The sequence below is a fragment of the Artemia franciscana genome, chromosome 9, assembly GCF_032884065.1.
Source record: "Artemia franciscana chromosome 9, ASM3288406v1, whole genome shotgun sequence".
NCBI lineage: Eukaryota > Metazoa > Arthropoda > Branchiopoda > Anostraca > Artemiidae > Artemia > Artemia franciscana.
Genome location: NC_088871.1, coordinates 10,970,867 through 10,998,604, shown reverse-complemented (window position 1 = coordinate 10,998,604; position 27,738 = coordinate 10,970,867). Strand labels below are relative to the sequence as shown.

General features: G+C 35.3%; 1 protein-coding gene across 1 annotated transcript in view; it reads left to right on the top strand.

Moving 5' to 3' along the window:
* LOC136030991 (mRNA turnover protein 4 homolog) overlaps window positions 1-27,330 on the top strand; it is a 49,798-nt gene extending 22,468 nt beyond the window's left edge. Inside the window, exons 5-6 of the mRNA XM_065710152.1 lie at window positions 22,292-22,368; window positions 27,064-27,330. Of these exons, the coding sequence (XP_065566224.1) occupies window positions 22,292-22,368; window positions 27,064-27,315 (329 nt within the window). The 3' untranslated portion in view covers window positions 27,316-27,330. The remainder of the gene's footprint in view (window positions 1-22,291; window positions 22,369-27,063) is intronic.
* The last annotated feature ends 408 nt before the right edge of the window (window positions 27,331-27,738 follow it).

Sequence of the window (27,738 nt, the reverse complement as noted above, 5' to 3'; positions counted from 1 at the left end):
GTGCGAAAACCATAGGATGGCTGGCCCTCGACTTCCCATTGCACTTCCAGGCTGAAGGGCCACGAAACGGAGACCGGCACCGCCGGTTTGTACCTTTTGGGTCTAGTGCCGTCAAACGTACTTACGTACTTTACTTATTCGAATTTAACGGCCCCTGTGTACGAGCAGTCATTCTTAAAGACTTGTTACAAAAGGTCGAACTTTAGTGTAAAGAGTGAGGGTTGAGGAAGGGACAACTCCCCTCATACGGAATAATTTATATTCGTTTTAAGTTTTAGTATTGCTCCTTACTTTCAGCTGAGCAAACTTGTTTTATTTTATTTAATTTCTAACCGTTTTTCAAATCATGCTATGAAATCTTCTCACCCTGTAAAATTTTCTGTGGAGAATCCTCCCTCCCTCCCAAAAAAATCCGTGTATTTCCCAATTACAAATACTATATATAAACAATGAGACAAATTGTGTAACTTACAGCCCTTTCCTCAGGGACTATGGAGGTCTTGTCATCCCCAAAGGCATAGTTATTTGAGCCTTTCGACAATGCTTAATCAAATGGCTATCTAACAGTTTTGATCAGATGGTTTTTGGGGAAAAGGTGGCGACGAGGGTTAGTTGCTCTCCAATCTTTTTGGTGACTTAAAAGGGGCATAAGAGCTTTTGATTGGCGTTCGAAAACGCCCCTTTCCAATCTTCTAGGACCGTTGGTCGGATACGATCGGCCCTGCGAAAAGCAAAAAAAAAAAATATTAAATAACACGCATGTGTATTGATAACAAGAATTTTCGTTGATCCATACCCCACAATTGTCACATTGGGTGCGGATTCACAAAATGCATAAAGAGTACCTTTAGCTTCCAACAAAGTTTGGTTGAGGTCCAACCATATTTTCGACTATTTTCGACCATGTATTTGGTACATGTCTTGATAAAATGAACCTAGGAATCTCTTTCCCACTGTAGCGGATTTACTGTGTCTGGAAACACAAAAAGTGCAACTAGGGCACTTATTCTTAGTATCCGCCAAGTATTATCGGAACTCAACATCCTCCCCTGCTAAATGTCTCGTAAGGTATGCTCTACACGAGGGTGTTGTTGGATGGTGTGGAGCTTTGACATTTTTGTTCTGTTTCTTCTGTAGGCTGGAAAAAGAATGATTTCTTTTTTCTGGAAAATAACTGGAAATTGTGCAGACTCTAATGGGATTTTTCTTCTCCGTCTCGAGGTCTACATACTGGAATTCTTTTTTTTTCTAACTTCGTAGAATCTTTCTACTTACCATGCAATTTTCAAACTTTGTTTATTTAGAATCTTTACAAATACAATAAAACAAAATATTTAAGATATTCTTTTTAGTAGTAATTTTAGTGGCTTTCTTTATCTAATATTTAATTTTTTTTTTTTTTTTTTTTTTTGAAAAAATTCTTGGGGTGTACCATTTGACGCAGCTTAAAAAACCGACTCTTAAAGAGCCCCTGAATTATATTTCGCTGAAAATTGTCACATACGAGTTATTTACGCCGGGACCGCGATATCAAATTTTGGCATTAAAATGGTTTCTTCATATTTTGCTGCTTCTTGAAGGTCAACGTCTTCTCCAGTTACAGAAAATAATTTTTGGGAGATCTGTTCCACTTAAAATTGCTACTTACTCTAGTCATAAAGCCGTATCCATTGGAGGGGCTATGGGTTTGAACCCCCCCCCCCCCTCCCAAAAAAAAAAATTTTAGTCCGACCGTAAAAAGGTAAAGAATTGCATATAAACAAATTTTTTATATGTTTTAAAGTTTTTTGTATTCCCCGCTCCCAAACCCCTCCCCCTAAACAAAAATCCTGCATGCGACCTTGTCTAGTCATGACAAGATTTACTAATGGCAGTATAGAGATTTATAATAAATAAATATTAATGATCAAGCAGCCACACACAAAAGCATAGTTCGAAAGCAGTTTGCTGCTGAACAGAATCAACAAACTACTAATACTAACTACTCAAAGCAGCAATAAATCACCTGAGGCCTACACAGCTCTGAATTCTCCTCCTCCATCCCGATTCTCCCAAATATTCGGGGAAGACCTGATTTCGTTTGCCCCTAGATGGATGGCCAAAAGGTATAATATATGGTAATCTGAAAAATTGGCTTCATTCCGAAAAAAAGTATTTTCAGCAACTGAGCCCAAAAAAAAGGCTGAATAAAAAATGTATTAAGAATTTACGGAATTGAATCCTACCGTTGCGGGAACTACGCCCGAACCAGCTCATAATCACGTTTATCGATCTAAAAGTTTGGATTTATAAACAGTATGTTTGTTTGTTTTTTTTTTGTTTTGTTTTTTTATCCTACATGAGCTACGGAAATGGAAAGTTGAAATGGCTATAGTGAAATGGGACCGTAGTTGTGCATAATCTTGTTTTTATACATATGCGTAACCTCAGCGTGACTTGGTCATTAGTTTTACTTTCTTTCATAAAACTTCCATAATAATTGAACTATCTTCGATTAATGTAAAATTCAAGGCCGTATCCTGGGGGTTTAGAAGGTTTGACTCTCCTCCTAAATATTTATCCAACTTGTAAAAATGTAAAAAAAAAATGCATATTAACAATTTTTATGTGTTTTGAATCTTTTTTAAGTTTTTTTTTGTATCAACTCTACGTCCATCGGATTTGTTTTTGCTTCTTGCATCTTGTTTTTGTTTTTGTTTTTTACATCTTGTTTGTTTTTGTTTTGTTTTTGCATCTTGTTTTTATTTTAATATATATTTTTATTGTAATACTACATTACAAATTTATTTTGTATTCATAGCAAAACAAAGCAAAAATTTGTATTTCTTTTCACATTTCTACAAAAAGTATTTTAGGATTTACTGCACTAAAGATGTATGCTTAGAAATTTAGATTGTTACTTTAGAAACATGGCGGCTACGAAGGATTTTACAAAAGAAGATCGAACCAATCAAAGCAAGCCCCGGGGTCCTCTCCTTCTGCTTTGATAGCTATTGTTATAAAACTTCGGTTACTAGACAGGGTTGCCAACTGGACACGTTTTATGTCAAAAGGACACATTTACATTTGCCGGGAGGCAATGGCATAAAAGGGTGACTCATGTTAGAAATTTTGGACGTAAAAGGGCGCACAAAAGGGACATATTTTCTAATGTATTTTGGTTTTTTTAAAATCACTTTTCACCGAAGTATTGCTTTTTCTTTTTTTTCTTTTTTTGTTATTTTTTTAGCATCCACGTTTCGCCAGAGTAAGTAAGTAAAGGATTTTCTCCAAACTAAGAGATTTACATTTTTTATATGAGTTTCGTGCTTTTACACATATCATTTTGTATGAATGTTACGCCCAGTATAGAATGCTCAATCTAATAATTGAACCAAGTTCTATTTTAATAGCCCGAGTATCGCGCTATTCATTTGCTCATAATTTTGAATGGATTTTGACTCGGTAATATTTAATTGGTTGTACTAAACTTTTGATATACGTGATCTATTGAAATATTATTTACAACTTGTTATTTAATTGATTTTCTTGTGTGTTCTTCAATTTATTAATAAATAGCAGTAATATCAAGGGGTCATATAAAGCTGACACAAAAATCATAGGAAGTGCAGTAGCTCTGCCTGTGTAAAGTTACACGATAAGTCAAAGTATTACCACAGATTGTGTAACATTATATTGTGACATTTTCTTCACATTTAAATAGTGACCCTATTTCAAATTTGAAAGTATTTGAAAAATGAAGTTAAAATTACTAACTTATTCATTGGGCATTGTTTGACAAAGAATCAAACAGTTCGTGGTAACGAACTGAAGTAAGGAGCGCCCCGGCTCAATAGTAACCGAAACTCTAAAAAACGGAATTTTGATGCCAATAGTTACATCAGAAGAATCGAATTTTAATACTGATTTTAAATATGTAAGTTTCATAAAGCTTAGTCTTGTCCATCAAAACTTACGAGCCTGAGAAAATTCGCCTTGTTATAGAAAATAGAGGGAAACACCCCTTAAAGTCATAGAATATTTTTTTTTTATCTTTTTCCCCCAGGGGTGATAATATCGACCCATTGGTTCTAGAATGTCGCGGAACGGCTCATTCTAATGGAAATTAAAATTTCTAGTGCCCTTTTTAAGTGACCAAAAAAATTGGAGGGCACCTAGGCCCCCTCCCAAGAACTGTTTTCCCCAAAGTCACCAGATCAAAATTTTGAAATAGCCATTCTGTTCATATTTGTCGAAAAATAATAACTATGTCCTTGGGGACGACTTAACCCCCCACAGTCCCTGGGGGAGGGCTTGCAAGTTACAAACTTAGACTATTGTTTACATATAGTAATGGTTATTATGAAGTGTACAGACGTTTTCAGGGGGACTTTTTCGCGTTCGAGTGGGGGAGTCGGGGGAAGGGGTTACGTGGGAGGATCTTTCCATGGAGGAATTTATCATGAGGGAAGATAATTTTTATGAATTATGGCGCAGGATTTTCTAGCATTATTTAAAACAAAACAATGAGAAAATAAATAATTTTTTTCTGCTGGAAGTGATGATTAGCATTAAAACTTAAAACGAACATAAAATATTATGTGTACAAGGGAGTTCATCTCCTCCACAATACCTTGCTCTTTACGCTAAAGTATTTTTACTAATTTCAACTATTTATTCTACGGCATTTGTTATTCAGGGGTCATTCTTAAAGATTTAGGATAAAATTCAAGCTTTAGTGTAGGGAGCGAGGTATTGACGAGGTACCAAGCCCCCCTAAAATAGGTAATAAAATTACAGAAATGTAGAAGTTCGTTACGTAAGTTAATTCGTAAGGTATGTATGTTTATTACTAACAAAAACGCTCACAAAAAAAATCTAGTTGCATTTTAAAGTAACCAAAAATCGGATGTCAACTAGGCCTCCTTCCCCACCCCTTTTTTAATCAAAATCGTCCGATCAAAACTATGAGTCATTTAGCAAAAAAGAAATTACATGCAAATTTCGTTTTAATTATTCATGTGCGGTGAGCCAAAATCTAAACATGTATTAATTCAAAAACGTTCAGAAATTAGATAAAAAAAAACAAGTTTTTTGACTGCAAGTATGGAGCGACATTAAGAATTAAACGAACAAAAATTATTCCGTATATGAAAGGGGCTGTCCCCTCTGCAACGCTTCGCTCTTTACGCTAATTTTTTCTTATTGTTTTAAAAAGTAGAGTTGTGACAGAATCAAACTTTAGCGTAAAGAGCGGGGCGTTGCGTAGGGGACAACCCCTTTCATATACGGAATAATTTCTGTTCGTTTTAAGTTTTAATGTCGCTCCTTACTTGCAGTTAAAAAACTTTTTTTTTATATTTAATATCTGAAAGATCTGAGCAAATCTAGGCATCATTGCGCCAGAAACCTTAAATTGATTAAAATGCCAGGGATTTCAACCGGAAGGGAAAATTGACTCCTAGAGTTTGAAAATTACCTTCCCATTTGTATCTTTGTTAAAAACGAATTATATAAAAATTACACAGAAGTTTTTCTTGTGTGAATCAGGGTAGGGGGGTATACATTTACGGACGGGGGTTAAACTTGATATCGTTTTTATGTCTATAATTCCCTTCACAAGCAAAGCTCAGTCTCCTAGTGCTGCTTGATAAAACTGATAACAATAGAAAGGTTGATAACAATAGAAAGGTACTGCTTGAAAGGTTGAGATGGCTAGGCCACGTTCTGCGGATGAAAGATGACAGATTGCCGAAAATTGTCCTTTTTGGCCAACCGTCTTGGGCTACACAGAAAGCAGGTCGTCCTCGTCCGGGTTGGAGGATTTCATAAATAAAGATTTAAAGGAACTAGGAACTTCGTGGGAGGGTGTAAAGAGGGAGGCCTTGAAAAGGTTATGTTGGAGGAGGAGCGTGCGTAGCTGTGTTGGGCTCAGGCGGCTTGGTGCTGCAGTGAGTTATTAGTAGTAGTAGTAGTAGTTCTACATTTATGGGTTGTTATGTGAATCCAAAACGTAAGGAATAGGACGTTATCAGCGCTTGTTTTGTTTTCTTTTTCAATAATTTCATTGTCATTCAGGAAATTATATTCACTGTATATCTACCTTATTATTCTTCGATGATTCCATTTCTATCCTATTTGCAGATGTAGAGGTTGTATACATTTCCACTTTTTAAAGTTTTACAACAAGAAAATCTAATCTTGAACTGATAGATTTTAGAAAGTAAAAAACCTTAAATATCAGGGGAAACAATTGATACGGGCAAATGTGGCAAAACAGGCTCAAATCTTTACTTACTGAGAAGGTTTCAAAGGCAGTATACATGAGAAAATATTAATGTGGAACATATTATGAAGTATAATGGACCCCTATCTTTCTCGTTTTCTTTATGTTAAAAACGAGCATGAATTAATTTAAAAAAATATCTGCTCAAAGTAAAGAGCAATTTTGGCTCTTAAAACGAGCAAGACTTTTAAATTTACTTAATAAGCTATTGTTTTTTTTTCCAAATTATTGGGTGGCAATTGCCCCCCTTGCCCCCGCCTCAACGTCGCCACTGTCCTTCTGAAAGCCACTCTGTTCAATAGTTTTGAAACGGCGCTGCCTGTGGAGCTAAAATTGAACTAATTTTGTTCAAGTTTAATAGCTCTGTCATTTTCGAGTTGTAAAAAGCATACGAGATATAAATATAAGTGATAAATCGGATCAGCAGTGATAATTCATGGGAATTTAGGAAAGGGGTAATTTTGCTGTATTTCAAATTTTTTCTATGAAACACCAGAAGAAGTCGTTTTTCATTTTTTGGGAGGCGCTTACAAAAATCCTGAAGGGTGGAATATCCCCCTATCCACTGGACGGTACTTGTCGGAATATCATTTATTGTGTTAAGATTCCCTTCAGCCGTCTTTTAAATAAACTGTTCTTTCGTAATTGAACATTGGTATTGAAATTACAGTTCAAATATGGCTAATGGGCAAAAAAAGAAACCCTATAGCTTATTAACACCGAAGAGGAAATGTTAAATACATTCAAAATATAGCAATTAAAAACAAGCAATAAAAGAAGTGCATACTGAATTTTTATAAGTCTTTGATGTTGCTCTTACTTATATTTATTTTTTTAGAGAGAGAAAGATGGGTTTATTAATATAAATAACACAACAAAACAAGCAAATGGCCCGAAGCAAAGCTTGTTTGGGCTTACAACCCCAATACACATACATATAAAACAATACGAAAAAGAAGAAAAAATAAAAAGAAAAGAAAAGAAAAAGAAAAAAGAAAGAAAGAAGAAGAAGAAAAAATCAATTACCCTGCATTTAAATCGAAACGGATTTACACTTCAAAAGAGACAAAACAAAAAGAAACTAAAACCACTTAACCAGTATCGCCAAAATCAAAACCAACATCTTGGCTCCACTTGAGGTCCACTCAACTATCAAAACCATAAATATCAAGGCAAAATAGCTTTAATTCCCGCCGAAATTCAAGAAAGCTATTCAAGTTTCTCAAAGTCGTAGGTAAACAATTCCATGCATGGGGTCCTAGATGCCGAATAGAGAATTGAGATCTACGAGTAATAGTAAGCGGACGACGAATTATATCGGACTGTCTCGTAGAATGTGTATGAATATCACTTCCTAATTCAAACATACTTTTAAAACATATTGGTAAACAATTTTGAAAATATTTATATATAAACAGGCTTCGATAAAAAATAATAAGTCCTGCTAAAGGCAAGATTTTGCAATCTATATACCTCTTTTGTACCGAGTCTTTAAAACCTACACCACATAACACTCGAAGCGCTTTATTCTGCAAAACTCGAACACGATCGAGATGAGAAGGAAATGTACTTCCCCAAACATTGCAACAATATAGCAGATAAGGATGAATTAAGGAATAATACATTGTTCTTAAAATATCTCTTGGGAAAATATACTGCAACTTTCTTAAAATGCCAACATTCCTAGCGAGTTTAAGACTAATATAATCTATATGTTCTCTAAAGCTGAGACATTCATCAATTAAAACTCCTAGATATTTTGTACAATTCATTCTTAGAATACCCATATCAGCAATATTAAGTCTGTCTATCCAAGGGTAATAATTTGAGCTCCTACCATACAATAAAAAGCAAGATTTACTATAATTCAAATTTAACTTATTAAGCTTCATCCAATTGTGTACAAACTCCAGACAAGAACTAATACGACTCAACAGCTGAATTCCTGTTCGTGCAGCCACAGTTATATGAGTATCATCCGCAAAGCTGGGGACAATTACTTTTTCCCCGTCACATCCAATGTCAAGATCATACGAAATCATATTAAAAGCTCTACATAAATCATTTATAAAAATTAAAAATAACAGGGGACCAAGAACAGATCCTTGAGGTACTCCAAATTTAACACTACTGACTGAAGAAACATTATCTCCTAGTTGTACATATTGAGTTCTTTCTTTTAAAAGCTAGGACAGAAATTCAAGAAATGGTCCTCTAAAACCGTAATTTTCTAATTTGGCAATGAGTATAAAATTGTCAACGCAGTCAAAAGCTTTTACAATATCAAGAAAAACAGAAGCGACTTTCATACCATTATCCAACGCATCATTCACAAAAGTTGTCAAAAATAAAACAGCATGCTCAGTAGATAAACCCTTCCGAAAACCAAATTGATTTGGATTAAAAAATGATTTACTCTCCAAAAATTCAACCATTCTCTTAACTATCAATTTCTCAAACAATCTAGATACTACTGGTAATAAAGAAATGGGCCTATAATTTCCTAGTACATTTTTATCTCCACCTTTATAGACAGGAATAACTTTTGCAATTTTAAAACAACTTGGAAACACCCCAGTCCTTAAACATTCATTAAATAAATACACTAAATGACCGGAAATAACAGGGTAAATATACTTTAAAGTTTTAACTGTTACAAAATCAGAGCCTGAAGCTCCAATTTTTAAATTTTTCAATGTTTCAGAAAGCTCAGAAGCGTTGATTGGCTTCAAATACGCCGAAACATCACTTGCATTCGATAAATATTTCTTAAAACTACCTTCATGCTCAGAAATAACTATACTTTGGACCAAATCCTTTCCCACATTAGCAAAATGACGGCACATTCTATCAGCAGTTGTACTATCATTATGTATACCGTCAGGAAATATACCATCATTATTAGGACTTACGACGGATTTTATAATTTGCCATGTTTTTCTAGGGTTACCTTCACAAGATTTAAATTTATTACGATAGTAATCAGCTTTGGCTTTACGAAGTAGTGCATTTAACTGGTTACTATAAATCTTGTATTCTGTTTTATCACTTACGCTATTACTAGCCGCACACATTTTGAACAAATATCTTCTTCTAATAATAGCCTTTAAAAGAGCTTGGGTGATCCAGGGTTTCTTTGGAGTTTCTCTACGACGAGTTGCATTTTTACAAATACTACAATCAATCAATAAACTATTTATAATTGAATACCAGTTTTGAAACTTAGCATTAATATCTAGTTCATTACTATTTAAAAATTCAAAATTACATTTCTCTAACTTTACTTTATAAAGAATGAGCACATTATTATCAATGATCACTTTTTTATATCTATTTTGTGAATTTGAGTTAAGCCTAGTACCTTTACTAAAAAAATTTTGAACACTCAAAAATATCCCAAAATGGTCAGATACTTCATTTATTATCACACTTGCATTATAGTAACTGACATTAGCAAAAATATTATCAATCAACGATGCTGAATTCATAGTAACCCTAGTTGGGACTGTAATCGTAGGCTTCAACCCATAACTCAGCATAATATTTAAAAACTGGCTAACTTCTGTATTAATAAACAGATTCATTAGGTCAATATTGAAATCACCACACACAAATATAGGTAAGTTTCTACTCCTAATCATGTCCAACTGTTCTTCTAGTAACATAAAAAATTCATTAATGTTGCTCGATGGAGGTCTATAAACAACAACCAAATAAAACACCTTGGATTTCTTGCTAACCTCTAATACCAAGCTCTCAAATACCATTTCTCTATTAACCCTTAAATCATCTCTTTCTATAGCTAGCAAGTCTTTTCTAATGTAAGCACCCAGTCCACCATGCTGACGAGTCTCCCTATTCTTAAGACACAATCGATAATTACCTATTTCTAATAAACTAGAATTATGATTCTGTAACCAAGTTTCAGTTAGAGCTAATATTTGAATTCCAGAAAACATACATAGTTCATTTAAATATGTTACACTGCTTTGCAGTCCCCGACAATTCAAGTGGAAAACCGTAAGAGAATCATTAGGCATCGATTCAGAAATATCAACCGGGCTAATATAGCGTACTGCTATTTTACTTTCCTCTACAACAAAATCATCAATCCCTCTACTTTCATCTATTATCTCCAAATGGGCCAAATTAAGTGGACTATTCTCAAGTGGACGCAATCTATCAAAATCTACAACCATTTTCAAAATCATTTAAACGGTACTGGTCAAGTGAGAAAAAATCATCATAACTATCCAATATTATTCTTCTCAGTAAATCCCGGGACGAATGAAAGTTAAAAGAGCCCTTAATAACTTCCTTTAAAAAACGGAAATAAATATAACCAACAATAATATGACTGAAATAACTATCCTTAACACAAGCAATAAGTGAATTAAAAGAAAATAGATTAAGAAAATATACAAACAGAAAAAAGATACAAGCAATACTTTTCCTTTCCAATATCGGCCAAGGAAGGAATGAGTTGCAAACTAACATAATTCTCAATATTTATTTACCGGATACCTACACAATATACACACACAAATGCACCACACACTCACACTAAAAGGGGGGAAAAAAGGGAAATTATTTACTTTTCTCTTTGACATAAATTAATCTTGACAACAAAAACAACATCTACAAACATACATTTAAAAGAAAAAAATATAAGCAAAGGGAAAAAGAAAAAAAAAACACAAAACAAAAACAAAAAAAAACATTTACATGGACATACAACATAATTATAATTTCACTGTGGAACACCTCCTAAACACATTGGTTGGCTTATTTCGGGAATTAATTGGTCACATTGATAAACAGCTTTCACTCCATTTGCTCTTTCGACACGAATAACTGGCGGAACGGAATTTGAAACCCAAGACGATATACCCAGTGCAGTCAATTTATCCTTCATTGCAAATAACTTTTTCCTAGCAACACGAATAGAAATAGGTGCTCAAATGAATGTTAATGTGATTAGCTACTGACTTGCCTTTCAGCCGTTTACCTCTTTTTAATATATCTACCTTAACATCAGATGACCGAACATTCACTTTAAAAAAATTTTTCTCCTTCTTTACCATCACAATAGAGAACTTCGGTACTTCAGACATCTGCAGACCGTCCTCACAAATTTTTTCAAAAATAACTTTAGCTTCATTTTGGCTTTCACACGGAACATTCCACACAATTAGGTTGCTGTCATTAGATCTATATTCAAGGGACATTAGGCGGTTTGTTAAAACAACCGCCTAGTGTATCTAGTGTAGTTGATATAAATTATAGCTATTACTTTAATCCTTATATTACTTTAATAAATGCTTAATCAAGCAAATTAAAAAAAAAATATCTCATTGCTCATTAACAGCTTCTTTAAATCCGTGCAACACATAATTTCGTAATGCTCATTTTAATTTGACTTAGTAATATAACGAGGGATTAATTAGTAGCTAATAACAGAACAGAACGGATAATTTAAGACAACACGAAACTTGCGAAATTCCTTCATCCTGAAACTGCAACCCTCGCCTCCCTAAGAGGCAGAGAACACAGTATTTGCATGAGCATATGCAAGTGCATATCATATACATATGTACTTGCCTTTAAGTTTTAATGTTTTTCCTTGCTTTCAGTTGAATAAATTTGTTTTTTAATTGAATCTGTGTCTTACAATGGGAATTCAGCTCATTGCTGAGTCTCAATTTTTTGGAATATTTTTGAAATACGATTTTATTGGAAGTCCTACAATCACATTCTACTTTGTTTTTCTAATTGATAGTTTTACATCACTACCAAATTATCAAATGAATTTTCAGAATGCGTTCTAAAAACTCAAATTTTGTCTGAAAGGAAAATCAACGCCAAAATCGATTCAGAACCCCCAGATGGTGCCTCTATCTTAAAAACAACTAAGATTTTAAAAATCCATCATACAAAAAACGCACAATACAAAATGTAACAAGTAATGAAAAAAGAATCAGAGCACTATCAATCTACCTAGTAAAACTCACTTTGACTCTCAGCATTTTGATATTTGAATTTCATTAAAATAATTTTCTAACTGAAAAGAAAGAATCAGGACCAAATTTTGTTTCCAGCAGAATTTGTTCATTTCAGTTTCTGTATTTATTGGATAAACATACGGATGTTTAGATATCCTAAATTCTGCGAAAATTCAAATTTTGCGGAAATGGATAAATGAATGCGAACAGGAATTCGTTGGAATCCCAAATGGTGCCGCTATTTGTATTGATCTCTGGAACGGTTACATCTAATATTTCGGGTAACTTACTGATCGAACCTTTCGTAGAATACTAAGAGGCACCTAATGAATATTCGAATTTCATTAAAATAAATTTTTAACTGAAAAGAAAGAATCATGACCAAATTTTGTTTCCAACAGAATTTATTCATTTCAGTTACTGTATATATTGGATAAACACTCGGATGTTTAGATATCCCAAATTCTGCGAAAATTCAAATTTTGCGGAAATGGATAAATGAATGCCAAAGGGAATTCAATGGAATCCCAAATGGTGCCACAATTTCTTAAACAAATCAAGCTTTTTAAAATCCGATCACACAAACAATATACAGTGCAAAATGGGGTGAAACTCCAAAAAAAAAATTTTATAGAGCGAGAATTTATAGCAAACAACTTATTATTACTGAAAAACTGACTGGTTTACACAAAAGGATTTCGGAAACAGCGTATCGGCGCTTGTCGCATCATCATTGTTTAGTTCCGTTGCTTCATTAATTTTATTTATTTAGTGTTATTGTTGTTTGATTGTTTTTGGTGATTTATTGTTTTTTTTTTGTGTAATTTTCGTTTGTGTAATGTTTGATTTTCGTTTGTGTTTAACTCCACTATTTGTTTTTATGTATAATTGGGTTAAATAGATATATATATATATATATATATATATATATATATATATTATGACTTTCAGAAATTTTAAACTTTTAAATTAAATTCCATTGTAAAAACTCTTTAACTGAAAGAATGAATTCCGATAAAATTTATTTCCAAGAGGATTTTCGTTCATTTCATTCTCATTTTCGATTTATATTGGATAAATTCTAAAACGTTTAGATTAGATATCTTAACTTAGTTGAATCCCAAATGGTTCCGTTATTTCAACGACGAAGCAAACTTTTTTGAGATCCCATTACACAAGCAATATACACTATAAAATTGAGGTGAAAACTAAATTTTCTGTTTTAATTTTGTTTCTTTAGAGATTATATATTTATGGCATTCGAAGTAGGAAATTCGGGTGAAAGTAACAAAAAAAAAATTTATTTCTTCACATATATACTGTACACGCACAAAAACACACACATATATATATATATATATATATATATATATATATATATATATATATATATATATATATATATATATATGCCACAGTTTCTCTTTAATAACTATAATGATTTCTCGAGTTTTGCTGAGCGTTTGAGTGTCACAACTAGCTTAACGCTTCGCAGAATTCTTTTAGAATTTGCTAGAATCCGCATAATTTTGCTAGAAGAGGGCGAGAATTTTGCTTCAGCATATATTTTAGATTTGTTTATATTTAAGAATTTCCGTATTTGGAACTTATTTATACTATATGTCCACAGGCGTAAAGCAATTGGGCAAAGTTGGTAAATATTCGTTATGTCACAACGCTGCTCTCTCATATTCGTTTCTTATAAAATGTGGGTGAAGAGCGGATCAGGAGGCTATGAGGTGCGACCAAAAATATATACTAAGCATTATTGATCCCTTCACTTGCCTTAACATCCTTTTCTGAGAATAAGAAATCAAGGCTAGTTGAAATTTGAACCATCCTCGTATGCGTGTTTCGTATTGAATAAAATCTTTGATATCCGGCAGATTCCATTGCCATCAGAAAGTTTCCGCCTGCAGGCAATTCTCCCCCCCCCCCACCTATGCATTTATCCTTGGGGAACTCCCCTACATGGAAAGGGTAATATTGGCAAAGTGAATTAAAGGTGAAAGGAAATTATTTATTTTTTTGTTTTTGTTTTCAAAAAAGATTGCTGTTGATTTTAGATTTGCTTGGTTCCGACTTGGAGTTTGACTCAGTGTTATTTAAATTAAGTTAAAAAAACACCCAAGGAATTTTAGACGGGAAAATCCTCTAATATACGCCTAGTGGACGCTTCCCAATCGCAGGGGGTGAACTGCTATCGTGTGCTATAGATATTGCTGCCAGACCAAATCCACATAAAGTAATTACTGGTACATCCTAGTCCCATTCTGTTTTTCCGTGTACTCCCATCGCAGGGTGACCCTTCCACAGTTGCTACTACTTTCATTTATTTCCACATTATTTTCTTTAATCTTTATCTTACCCTGCTATGATAACTCAACCCCTCAAAACAGGAAAATTGCATGATATATTCTATCTATTTTTGGAATGGGTGTAGAATACTTCAAAATCGCTTCTTCTCTTCAATCTTCTTATTTTTTATACCCACTTTTTATTGGTTTGTGCTTTCTTCAATGAGTAAATGGTTCGATATAACGAAAAAGGAGCGGAGATTTTGCTGGATTTACGGTCAGGTGAACAGTCTCATTTAATTTGGTAGCATTGTTAGTATAGACGGTGGTTGCAGTGAAGATGTTAAAAGTAGAATAGCCAAGGTCCTGGGTTTTTTTTGCATTGTTGCAAAAAATTGGAAGGAAAGGAAGATAAGTCTGCGAACCAAGATAAGAATATTGAAGCTACAGAGGTCAAGTATGGATCTGAAACATGGGTGCTTCGAACAGAGGAAAACTTACGATTTGGTTTATAAGTTTTGGGTTATGTCTTATAGCCACCCCACTCAATTTCTTGATTTGATAGAACCAGTTTCTTTCTGTATTTCTGTATGTACTTGGTAATAATCAACTTTAGCGTGAGAGATTGTATATACACTACACTACAATGAAGCTGTATTTTAATTAAATATTTTAGTTGGTATTTTGGCTAGGTTAGATTAGAAACTATTTAATATAAGGCGTTTGGGGGTTGAATTCCATAATTTTCTTTTGTAGTTTCCATAATTTTGTTACTAAAGAGTTTTATTTTCATCATACTTGGGTATATTTCATTGGAATTAACCTAACTTCACTCAGATGAAGAACTTGAATAAGGTGGCTATAAAACGCCAGTTTTCGTTGTGGTTATGTAAATCTAGATTGGAGCAGTAGAAGTTTTCTGGCATTTCACAGGAGGAGTTAGAGAAAATTGTATCCATCCAAAAAAAAATCCCTTCGTGCAATTTTTGAAATACCAAGGACATCAGAATAAAAATATCCTTTTCCCCCAGGATCCATCTTAGGTCTATTCGTGCCTGAGAACTGTGATTTTCCAAGATTTTCTTTTGGTTGTTTCAAACTTTAGAAGTTTTAGGACACTACTACATTTTCGTCAGTGTTGCCACATAAATTCGTGAAAACAAGTAGGTACAATTATTTTTGTTAAATTTGGCAACGCTTTTATGTCCGTAAAAATCCAAACATTAACAATCTGCTAATTCCCAAAGGCAACTTCACCTTCAAAGGGAAACCTATGGTGCCCTATGTTTATAGCTGATTTTTTCCTCTTTTTTTCCACCAGTTTCTTTTTTTATAATTTGGCTGTTACGTATACCAACACCTGCGTAATTACATGTGAAAGTCTTGTTCATATAGGTTTAGAATTCCCAGTTTCTTCTAGTTTTTTAAGGATAGATATAGTTGTGTAAGTTTCCTCGTCCAACTAAACGAATCTAATCGATCAGATTTCATGTTTACTGTTACTTTGTTACAACGGTTACATGTTAACCGTAACGGTAACGGTTACTTTGTAGAGAGTGAAGTCCCATGATGTGTGCTTCAGAAGAAGGTCTTGTTAAAAAAAAAAAAACTTCAGTGCAGGAGAATTTAGTGTGCCTCTATTTTTCAAACAAGAGCTAAGAGCATATATGGCACTTGTGACGAGGTCGGAAGAGCCAAGAGCTCATTTGGCACTTGTGAGAAGGTCAGAACCTAAAATTAGACTCGGTACTCGAGTTATCGAATTTGCTTTACTTTGTTTATTGGCAATTATTATAAAGATAAATTTGAAAATACAATGTTTCTGTAGTCTCTTCTTGTTCGGTATTCTACCTGTAAAGAAGATAAATTAGTTACATTCGGCGTTTTTTTTTTTTTTCTTCTTCGTGAATTCTATTGTATTCTTCTTGTTTTTATTGTTTCATTGTTTTATTCTTGTCGAATTTTTCTTTTTGGTGTTTTATCTTTTTTAGCACATTTTGGAAAAGTGATGAAAATGGGATAATGGTCGCTGTAATATTGTTCTAGGACTCCGGAATGTTGTTGATCAGAAAGTATGTTTGTAAAAATCAGATCTATTGTTGAGGCGTTAATTGTAGCGGGCTCTTGTATGAGCTGTAGAAGTCGAAGATTACTAAGGGCATGTTGTAAAGTATTGTATTCAGTATTTGTTGTTTCTTTACTGTTTATATTAAAGTCACCTAACAATATTGTATGACCGTTGTCAATACATGGGGTTAGTAAGTCGCTAATGCAGTTAATGAGTGTATTAATGCGCACGTGGTTTGGCTTGTAAATACAGAATATGAAATTTGTCTGTTGTGGATGCTCTATTGTAACTTTTATTAACTCAATGCTGTTACACCTGTAGTTTTCGACTTTATAAAGCTCTGAGCTAAGGGTTTCAGATACGTACGCAGCCGAGCCATACAGGTTGTTGCCTGGGTTATCGTTTCTAAATAGTTTGAAACCGGGCATTATAAGCGTTTCGCTGTTTATTGAAGGTACAAGTCGTGTTTCCGACAAGAATAGTACGTCTGCTTCAACAAGTCTGGGGTGTACTTTTAAGTCTTTGATGTACCTTCGAAGCGATCGAACATTTTGATAAATGACTTTAAAGTTTCTATGGTCGAATTTGTGTGTTTGGTCAGTGAATGGTACCTGTCGTAGTCTTTTCATCTCTTCTTGTACATCTGGAGATACTGATATCTTTGTTTCATTAAGTTGAACTATCTTCAAACCTTGGAGCGATTTGGCTCTGGTTAAGGAGACATAATGAATGTGAGGAAATGCTCTAGAACCTGCTAGGTCTATTGCTACTTCTTCTGAGGTGTCTCCCTGTGCTTTGTGTACGGTTTTGGCAGATGATGGTCATAAAGGGAATTGGAATCTTTCAATTTCAGTCCCTTCTTTTTTCATTATTCTGAACATCCTTACTGTGCGGAACATTGGAGTCCAGTCTCTGAGTACTTCATTTGGGAATCTACTTTTGAAGTTGTTTCTAGTAATTTTACCAGCATTTTTATCGTTAAACAGGATCCAGATAATATTGTCGCTGAGAGCTTGTACAGTTCCTCCTGATCCATTAGCAAGATGATCAATAGCTTCTATGTTGACGGTCAATTCTACGCGTTCCTTAATAGCGAGTCTTAAATCAAATGGTAAGCCTTGTGTCTCACTAATTGGTAGATGTTTGACCTTTTCGAGAAGATATTGTTTAACGGATTGGACGACATCACCTTTTACGGAATCTTTCGCGGTATAGTGTTTCTTCTCTGTTGTCAAGTTTTGATGCACTACTGCATTAAACTTGTCTACCGAAGTATTGGACATGAAAAGATGTTGAACTGTCAATGGTGCTTTAACGACTTTACTAGTTTGAATTCAAAGCTTCGGCGAATTTTTTGTCCTCTTTTTGTCTCATTATTTCGTCAAGTTCAAACATAATTACGTTATCTTGCCAGAAATTAGGGAGGAGAGCTTCGTATGGGCTAGTAGGAGGTTGGAATACATAACGGTCTGGTACAGGTCGCAACTGGTACAGGTCTCCAAAGAAGAGAATTGATACTCCTCCAAAGTCTTGTTGAGTCCCCATGATTTGTTTTAGTCTACGATTTATCATTTCGAACATGTTAATCACCCCCCCCCCCTAAAAAACGAACCAAGAGCCTGTGTATGTACCTGCAGTCCTTTGAGTCTGCAAGGCTATCGAAATATTCAACACCAGACTTTAGAATAATATCAAAAATGATTACCTTACCCTTTTGAATTATCGACACCGTTCTTTATAGGTAGGAATTTTTTCATACACTTCAGTTACAATTTTATCCTTATCTTTTGACATAGATTCTTGAATGACTTCCATTTCTGCTCATCAAATTCATGGAAAACGTTTTAAATACGTATTTAAATTGCGCATTTGAAAAGGCGGCCTTTGAACATGTAAGCAATAACTGGGGTCCGCGTTGTCTGTGCCCAAAGGACATGGGAACTAATTAAAAGTCAATAGCTAAGTTCATGAATGTGAAATCATCATTGATGACTGTCACAGTGTAAAAATATTTTCCCTTTACTGTGCTGACTGCATAGATGACTGGAACAGTTACATCCGCTGGATTAGGGAATTCCAATTTCGTCAGCAATAGTTACAGCTTAGGGGTATAAGCCTAGAGAAGGAAACATGTTAAGAAAACATTTCATAATACGCACAATAGCTGTAGCTAACACCTTTTGCATGGATCCCCCCTATACTTTACCGCCAACCCCCCTTCCCCTAAAAAGCAAATATTTAGTCCAAATTATATAAAACCAATGCATTCTGTCACCCATCACTTGTTTTCCGGTTCTTCTTTTAAACAGTTAATTCAATTAATAAGTACAAGGTATGAAACAAGAGAGACGCATTGGGGGAATAGAGGGGAAATATATAATTTCGACTGTATATTTACACATTAAGGGGGGGGTAAATATAGGGGGTTTCATGCAAAATCTGTTTGCTACAATTGTTATGCATATTGTAAATTGTTTTCTTATCATGCTTCCTTCTCAAACATGTTTCCTTCTTAACTCGTAAGTTAAAAATACATCATTTTTCTAATCTTTCAGAATTAACCCTCGCCCCCACTCCCCCAAAGAGAGCGGATCCGTCCCGGTTATGTCAATCACGTATCTAGGACTTGTGCTTATTTTCCCTACCAACTTTCATCCCGATCCCTCCACTCTAAGCGTTTTCAAAATTTTAGGTCCCCCCCCCGATTCCCCCCAATGTCACCGGATCCAGTCAGGATTAAAAATAAGAGCTCTGAGACACGATATACTTCCAAACTTCAAATTTCATTAAGATCCGATCACTCCTTCGTAAGTTAAAAATACCTCACTTTTCTAATTTGTGCAGAATTAACCCTCCCCAACTCCCCCAAAGAGAACGGATCCGTCCCGGTTATGTCGATCACGTATCTAGGACTTGTTCTTATTTTCCCCACCAACTTTCATCCCGATCCCTCCACTCTAAGTGTTTCCAAAATTTTAGGTCCCCCCCCCCAATTCCCCCCAATGTCACTGGATCCAGTCAGGATTAAAAATAAGAGCTCTGAGACACTATATAGTTCCAAACTTCAAATTTCATTAAGATCCGATCACTCCTTCGTAAGTTACAAATACCTCATTTTTTCTATTTTTTCAGAATTAACCCTAGTCCCCCCCCAAACTCCCCAAAACAGAGAAGATCCGTTCCGGTTATGTCAATTATGTATCTAGGACTTGTGCTTATTTTTCCCACCAAGTTTCATCCCGATCCCTCCACTCTAAGTGTTTTCCAAGTTTTAGGTTTCCCCCTCCCAACTCCCTGCCCCCGTCACCAGATCCGGTTGGGATTTAAAATAAGAGCTCTAAGACACGATATCCTCCTAAACGTCAAATTTCATTGAGATCCGATCACCCGTTCGTAAGTTGAAAATACCTCATTTTTCTATTTTTTAAGAATTACTAGTCGGGATTTAAAATAAGAGCTTTGAGACACAATATCATTCCAAACAGCAAATTTCATTAAGATCCCATCACCCATTCATAAGTTAAAAATACCTCATTTTTTCCATTTTTCCGAATTAACCGGCCCCCACTCCCCCCCCCCCCCAGATGGTCAAATTGGGAAAATGACTATTTCTAATTTAAGCTGGTCCCGTCCCTGATACGCTTGCCAAATTTCATCGTCCTAGCTTACCTGGAAGTGCCTTAAGTAGCAAAACCGGGACTTTAGGTATCCCCCTCCAACTCCCCCCAATGTCATCAGATCCGGTCGGGATTTAAAATAAGAGCTCTGAGACACAATATCATTCCAAACAGCAAATTTCATTAAGATCCCATCACCCATTCATAAGTTAAAAATACCTCATTTTTTCCATTTTTCCGAATTAACCGGCCCCCACTCCCCCCCCCAGATGGTCAAATTGGGAAAATGACTATTTCTAATTTAAGCTGGTCCCGTCCCTGATACGCTTGCCAAATTTCATCGTCCTAGCTTACCTGGAAGTGCCTTAAGTAGCAAAACCGGGACTTTAGGTATCCCCCTCCAACTCCCCCCAATGTCATCAGATCCGGTCGGGATTTAAAATAAGAGCTCTGAGACACAATATCATTCCAAACAGCAAATTTCATTAAGATCCCATCACCCATTCATAAGTTAAAAATACCTCATTTTTTCCATTTTTCCGAATTAACCGGCCCCCACTCCCCCCCCCCCAGATGGTCAAATTGGGAAAATGACTATTTCTAATTTAAGCTGGTCCCGTCCCTGATACGCTTGCCAAATTTCATCGTCCTAGCTTACCTGGAAGTGCCTTAAGTAGCAAAACCGGGACTTTAGGTATCCCCCCTCCAACTCCCCCCAATGTCATCAGATCCGGTCGGGATTTTAAATAAGAGCTCTGAGACACAAAATCATTCCAAACATTAAATTTCATTAAGATCCTATCACCCGCTCATAAGTTAAAAATACTTCATTTTTTTCTATTTTTTGCGAATTAACCGGCCCCCCCCCCCCCACCCCCCCAGATGGTCAAATCGGAAAAACGACTATTTCTAATTTAATCTGGTCCGGTCCCTGATACGCTTGCCAAATTTCATCGTCCTAGCTTACCTGGAAGTGCCTAAAGTAGCAAAACCGGGACCGACAGACAGACAGACCGACAGACAGACCGACAGAATTGGCGATTGCTATATGTCACTTGGTTAATACCAAGTGCCATAAAAAGGTGTACTGCTTAACCTTTGCAAGGAAAAACTTTTTTCGCAAAAGACACCCCGCATCCAGATCCTGCCCAACCTATGCTATCTCTCGATGTGCACTTTTCTTGTCCCCCTCCTCCCTCCAAGGCTGCCTTCAAAATGTGAAAAAAACTACAGTCCCCTACAACAGTGGAAAAATTAGTAAACCATTCTAATAGTTTCTCTCTTCTTTCTTATCTATGGTAATTCCCATCTTTATCTCATCGTGTTTTAATTGGCGTTTTTAGTTTTTTTTGTAAATTCTACAAGTTTTGCTTGTTTTTAATCTTTTTGACCTGTTGCGATTAAAGATTTCTTTCTTCTTTTTGGTGCATCATTTTAAACAATAATTTTTTTCAATAATTCAATGAATTATTATTTATTCTGTTATATGTGTCAATGTGTTCCTTACCAAAATTAAATGAATATTTTTTTGTTTTAAACTATTTTATGTTTTTGATCTAAGAAATCGTTTTGCCGGCTGGAGAAGCGAATGTATCAAATCTGATGAGGAAAAGAAGCGAACCGAATAATTGCCCATATAAAGATATATTTCTTCTTCAGGCAACATGAAACCTGACTGCAGATTCGACTAGATTCAACTCCAGCTTCAATCAGAACATAATAATAACGATTATTGGCAAAATAAACCTTAAAAAAATGTCAATTTGTTGAAAACTAATACAAAAGAAAAAAAAGTAAGACGGAGCAAAATAATTACCCTAGAGAAAAAATTCAGCAAAGAAAAACATCGAAAACAGAAATAAGACCTTTTTTTTGCTTTTTTAAATGAAAATAGAAAACATAGGAAATAGTAGCAGGCGGTATTGCACACCTCCCTTTCTTATACCATCTCAATTTTCTTTAGTGTCTTGCTTATTGTCTCTTACCCTTCTCTCTTTTAGTTCCTTGCTTTCATACTTTCTAATGCAGCCTCTTTTTTACAGGGGTAATACATTTAATCAAGGATTTTGTCGTCTGTAAAAAAGGAAAGGTCATAAATTGTGAACAAGCTAGAATATTGGTAAGTTCTTTATTTTCTACCCTATTTGTAACATATGTTTATATTTTTACTATTGCTTTTTTCATATGGTGTCTTCTTTCTATGTTTTTTTTTCTTTATGTATTATGCCCTCTCCCTCTTTTTCAATATTCCATCCTTGTTTCATCACTGGTGTTCGGTAATCATATGTTTGGAGATTTTATTCCTGCCTTGATAGAACATACATCAAGATGTTGATAGAGTCTCTCTCGAGGCTTATTGAAGCAAAGAATTAAAAGACATAAAAATAAACACCAATCTATATTTTTTAATCCTTTCAATTTTTTTGTGTTTTATTGCATCACCTATTCTTTCCTATTTTCCTCAATCTTCTCATTTTCTCAGCCTTATTGTTAATATCATTATTGTCAATTTAGCAGCTGTCAGATGTATTAAGATGTCAAGGGTTGCTCAGTTTAAGCCTCTAGACTACATGATAGGTTTTTTGTTGTATCTCGATGGGAAATAAAAATTAAAAAAATTGATAAAAGAAGACTATTGTTGCCAGTTGTCGAAATATCCCTATTAAATAACTAGTTGTTACCTAGTTATAAATTACTTAGTTATTTCTTTGTTCCTGTTGTGTGAAACACACACAGCACACACAGGCAAAAAAAGCTTGAATGTTTTTTTCTTTTACTAGTGTTTGTATAAAAAAAAATTTTATACCTCTTTAATTTTCAAAATACAAAGAAACATGGCTTTCTAGCATCGTTTTCGGGAAGAACAAGAGGTATTCTTTGGCAAGAATACCCCTCGCTTAAGATTAATTCCTTAATAAGCCTTGTCCCTTTTCTAACACTGAAACATGCCCTAGACATGGTACATATCCTTGGCTGGGAAATAACCAGTCATTATTTGGCATGCAAAGTGCTCCTTTTCTACTGCGTCGAAACCCTTCAAGTTCTCCTCTCAGGCATTTCAAGAGGTGGAGCTGCGATATTATATTCCCACTCCCTATCTGAAACATACTTTGAACATATACTACTGTGTCAAAACTGTTAGTATTTGATGTATAAAATCCTTCCTCTTTACTCATGAAGATCCTTTCTACTCAGTGCCGTCAAAAGTTGGAGCCCCCCCCCCCTTTCCTTGTCTGAAAAATTTAACAATGTACTACTGTGACGAAACTATCAGTATTTGATGCATAAAACACTTTCTCTGTACTTATGAAACTACTTTCAACTCAGGGCCGTCAAGAGGTGGAGCAACTCCCTCTCCTTGCCTGAAATATAATTTAGATAGGGTACCTATCCACGTATTACTGCGGAATAACCCAAGCTGCCGCCCGGTGAAAAAAAAATCACTAGATTTTAATGATTTTTTGATTGATTTAGTGATTTTCTTCAATAATCTAGTGATTTATGTGCTGATTTAGGGATTTTCTTTTCTTTAGATAATATAAAAATCACTAGGGGTGGCACGCCTGGGAATAACTGTCAGTTGAAAATCCTTCACACTTCCCAAACACGGATGTCAAGAAGTAGGTCTTAGCCTTTCTGTTCCCTCTTCCTGTTTAAAACATACTCCCTGTGGTAATTATCCACATACCGCTGCGAAGTTAAAATTAGTTTCAGTATGTATACAAAACCAACTGTCTTTACTTTATGAATAGTCTTCACACTTTACCCCCAGGGCCGACAAGACGTGACCCATGAATGGCCCCAGGGCCATTCTGCTCCTCTTCAGTTAAAGTATTCGATCTACAAAACACTCATTTTTTCCTGATGGAAGCCCTAATCGATCTTCCCAGGGCCGTTCAGGTGTGATATAGATCTGGTCTACTCCCTCACAGTGTCTGAAACTTGCCATAGAGACGGTAATTATTTACGTGCTTATCGGAAATAAATAGTCAGTGTGTCCAAATTGATTTACTATAGTCGGGAGAAAAATGAGGGAGATTTTTCAACGGCTGTCTCTTGATTACCTTTCCGTGTCTGAAAATGCTTATAATATATTCTCATTTTGAATAAAGCTGAATGTTCAAATAAAAAAGCTTCCGTGCGAGAATCTCGAAGAATATTCATCATTTTTGTCTGGCAAAAAGATAATTTATTTTTTGTTTGTGCTTATTTGCCCAAGTCGTTATTTCACAACCTTTTTAGTATCATGCCCCCCTCCCCTCTAGAAAAAAAGAACATATCAAAGATAAGATCGATATAACTCTTTATAGTGAAAATAATTTAAGCCAAATTAAAACGAAATTCATGGCTATTAACCACGACACAGGACCATTCCCACTAACTATCAACCAAGTTCAGCTGGAAAAAGTCAACCGTTTCACATACCTAGGCTCCCAGCTTTGTACTGACGGATCTTCCGACACTGATATCCAACAGAGAATACAGAAAGCGCAGACAGTCTTTGCCTCTCTTCGGAAACCCTTATGGAATCGCCGTGAAATCAGTGTCCAAACGAAAGTTCGAATTTACATGGCACTAGTCCGCACCGTTCTCCTTTACGGGTGCGAAACATGGTCGGCAAGACTACAACAAGAGAATGCACTTAAGGTGTTTGAGCATACTTGTCTACGAAGAATTCTCAGAGTACAGCTACGTGACCGTATCTCCAACGTGAATATACGTCGAATGTGCAATATTCAGAGAGATGTTGTGCTCACTATTAAAGAACGCCGTTTGAAATGGTTGGGCCATGTATTGCGGAAACCGCCAGAGTACCTGCCTCGCCAAATACTTCTAGTTGAGCCTATTAGCTACTGGAAGAAACGCCAAGGAGGACAGAGGAAGAACTGGTGGAACCTGGCCAAGTCAGACCTTGAACCAATAGGGGGTTTCAGAAAATTTGGTCACAGATGGTCAACACAGTGGCTCGCCTTTGCAGAGCAGCTGGCACAAGATCGATCAACATGGTCCAAGAAGGTCTCTAAGATCATCGATGCCGGGCGAGGTGGAAACGCCTGATTCCCGCCACAAGTACAAGTAAGTACATCATAGAGACACGCAGTTTAGCTGTGCTTAAATCATGCTTGCATGTCTTTTCTGCTTCTTTTTGGCTAGTCTTGGCTTATTTAGCTTGTCCAAGCGACAAAATGTTCAGGGGTTTTCTAAATTATAAAAAAAAATTATTGATCCCAAAACAAGCAAGGTAGAATCTGACCAAATGGAATTTATCACTTTCGCCCAAATTTATCAATTTGACCAGACCAGTCTCGATCTTGTGATTGTTGTGCTTTTCTTTCAATTCAATTTGTTTATTAACAAAAAAAAATCACACACTGTAAACTAACTACACCTTAAGAGAGCACTGCCCGTAACGGGTGGCAGTATTCATTCAATCATCAAGAAAAGAAATATAAGGTAAGAAAAGAAAAGAAGAAGAAGGAAAAGATAAGAAAACAAACGTAAATTAATAAAACAGAACATAGAGAACTATCGGTACAAGAAATTAGGATCTAATTCAATATTTTCCAATAAGAAGCTTTTAATCTTACTTGTGAACTCTGGTAGGCTATTAGCATTTCTCAATGTATTTAGCAAATAATTCCATATTTTCGGTCCGGTAGAGAACTATCGGCACACGAAATTAGGGTCTAATTCAATATTTTCCAATAAGAAGCTTTTAATCTTACTTTTGAACTCTGGTAGGCTATTAGCATTTCTCAAAGTGTTTAGCAAATATGGAATTATTTTATTTTATTGAAATAAAATAAATTTTATTGAATTGAAAAACCAATTGAAAAACCCGGTAAATTTTATTGAAAAACCAGATGACGTAACGGGACAGCTATGAACAGCAGCAGAGGAAAAAGAGATTACAGTGAAAAGATGGAGGAGAGAGTACCCAAGTTTGAAGCCCACCTCCCAGTTTAAAACTAGGAACTACAGTCCTAATTTAACTCGAGATCGTTAGACTAAGGAACAGTTAGAATAAGTTTGCACAAAACTTATTTTTTCGATAAAAAATAAACTTCTGTAAGTATTTTTAATTTTTTCCTTAATTACAAGGTCATATCAAAAAGTCTGCACTTCTCAGATATATAGTCGAAAATGCAGTAGCAAAGCAGCAGTCTGACCCGACTTTCTTCACGTAGATAACTTCGAAGACCACACTGCTTTTCCATGACGAAAGTAAAACAGTTCAAAATAGGGATGAAACCTTTTTTATTGACAGTGAATAAATATAAAATTATTTAACTGGATATTTCGAACACATATACAATGTTCATCATCAGCAGTAAAACTAAAAGACATGAATAGAAATAAACAACATTTATACCTAATAAACTAATTACATATATTTTATTGCTCTTATTTTTTTTCAATGCAACAGCGGAGGCAAATCTCTTTGACCTTTTCGGTTCCGGTTCATTAGAATTATCTGACATATTACGTGGACAGAGGTCATAGCTCTTAGGTGAGGTGATATTTACTTTATTTGACCTCAGTAAATTATCATAAATTGAGTTCAATCCAAATTCACCTGTATCTCTGTTTAAAAAGGTCGAACCTTTTTATTAGGTCGGATTATCTAAACTGATTGATTCTATTATTCCTCCTAGATGTGGCTGTTTACGTTTTTGCGCATACTGTCTGGCATCTATTTTGGTAATATATCTGTGCAAAAACCAACAGGATTTAAGGAAGAAAAAAAATGGATAGGATTAAGTAAAATAAGAATTTTAAGAAACCGTTTTTTATTTTTGTCATTATTTTTTAGAAACATCTTGGACAAAAGCTGGCTGAGTTTCGGGTCGTACTCGAAGCTCGATGGTCGAAGGGGGGTGAATTTGAAGACTATTTTGAAGGAAGTCGCGATGATGGTGTAAATAAACCAATAGAAGATATAATGGAACAAGGTGATAGCGGAAGCGATTTTGAAGAAAATCGCGATGATGAAGAGGAAAATGTTCGTAAACCAACAGATAAGGTGATGGAAAAAGCTGATAGTGGAAGCGATTTTGAAGAATAAACTTTTTTTGATTCAGTCATTTGTTTTTTAGATCACTGATGTCTTGAAACCTATAAATTTGATTAACACTGGGGGCGTACTTTGCTTTGGGGCAGGTGGGGGGTGTCAACTGCCCCTCCCAGGCCTCAGTTGGCCCCATCCCAGACCCCCCTCCCCAATTTGCCCCCAGCTGAAATTTAATTTCTTCAAACATCTTGTGAAAAATAACACAAGCCCGCATAATTAAAGGATCAACAGGAACGGATCAGTTTTCTTGAGTATTTATATTTACTTTTATAGTGCTAAAACGTATCTTTATAGTACTTTTATGGTACTATATAGTACTTTGACGGTATCAAATGGCTCATTTTTCAGTTTTTACTGTCATTTTCACTTGATTTAGGAAAATGGCTCCAAATTTGCCCCCGCCCCCCCCCCCCCGAG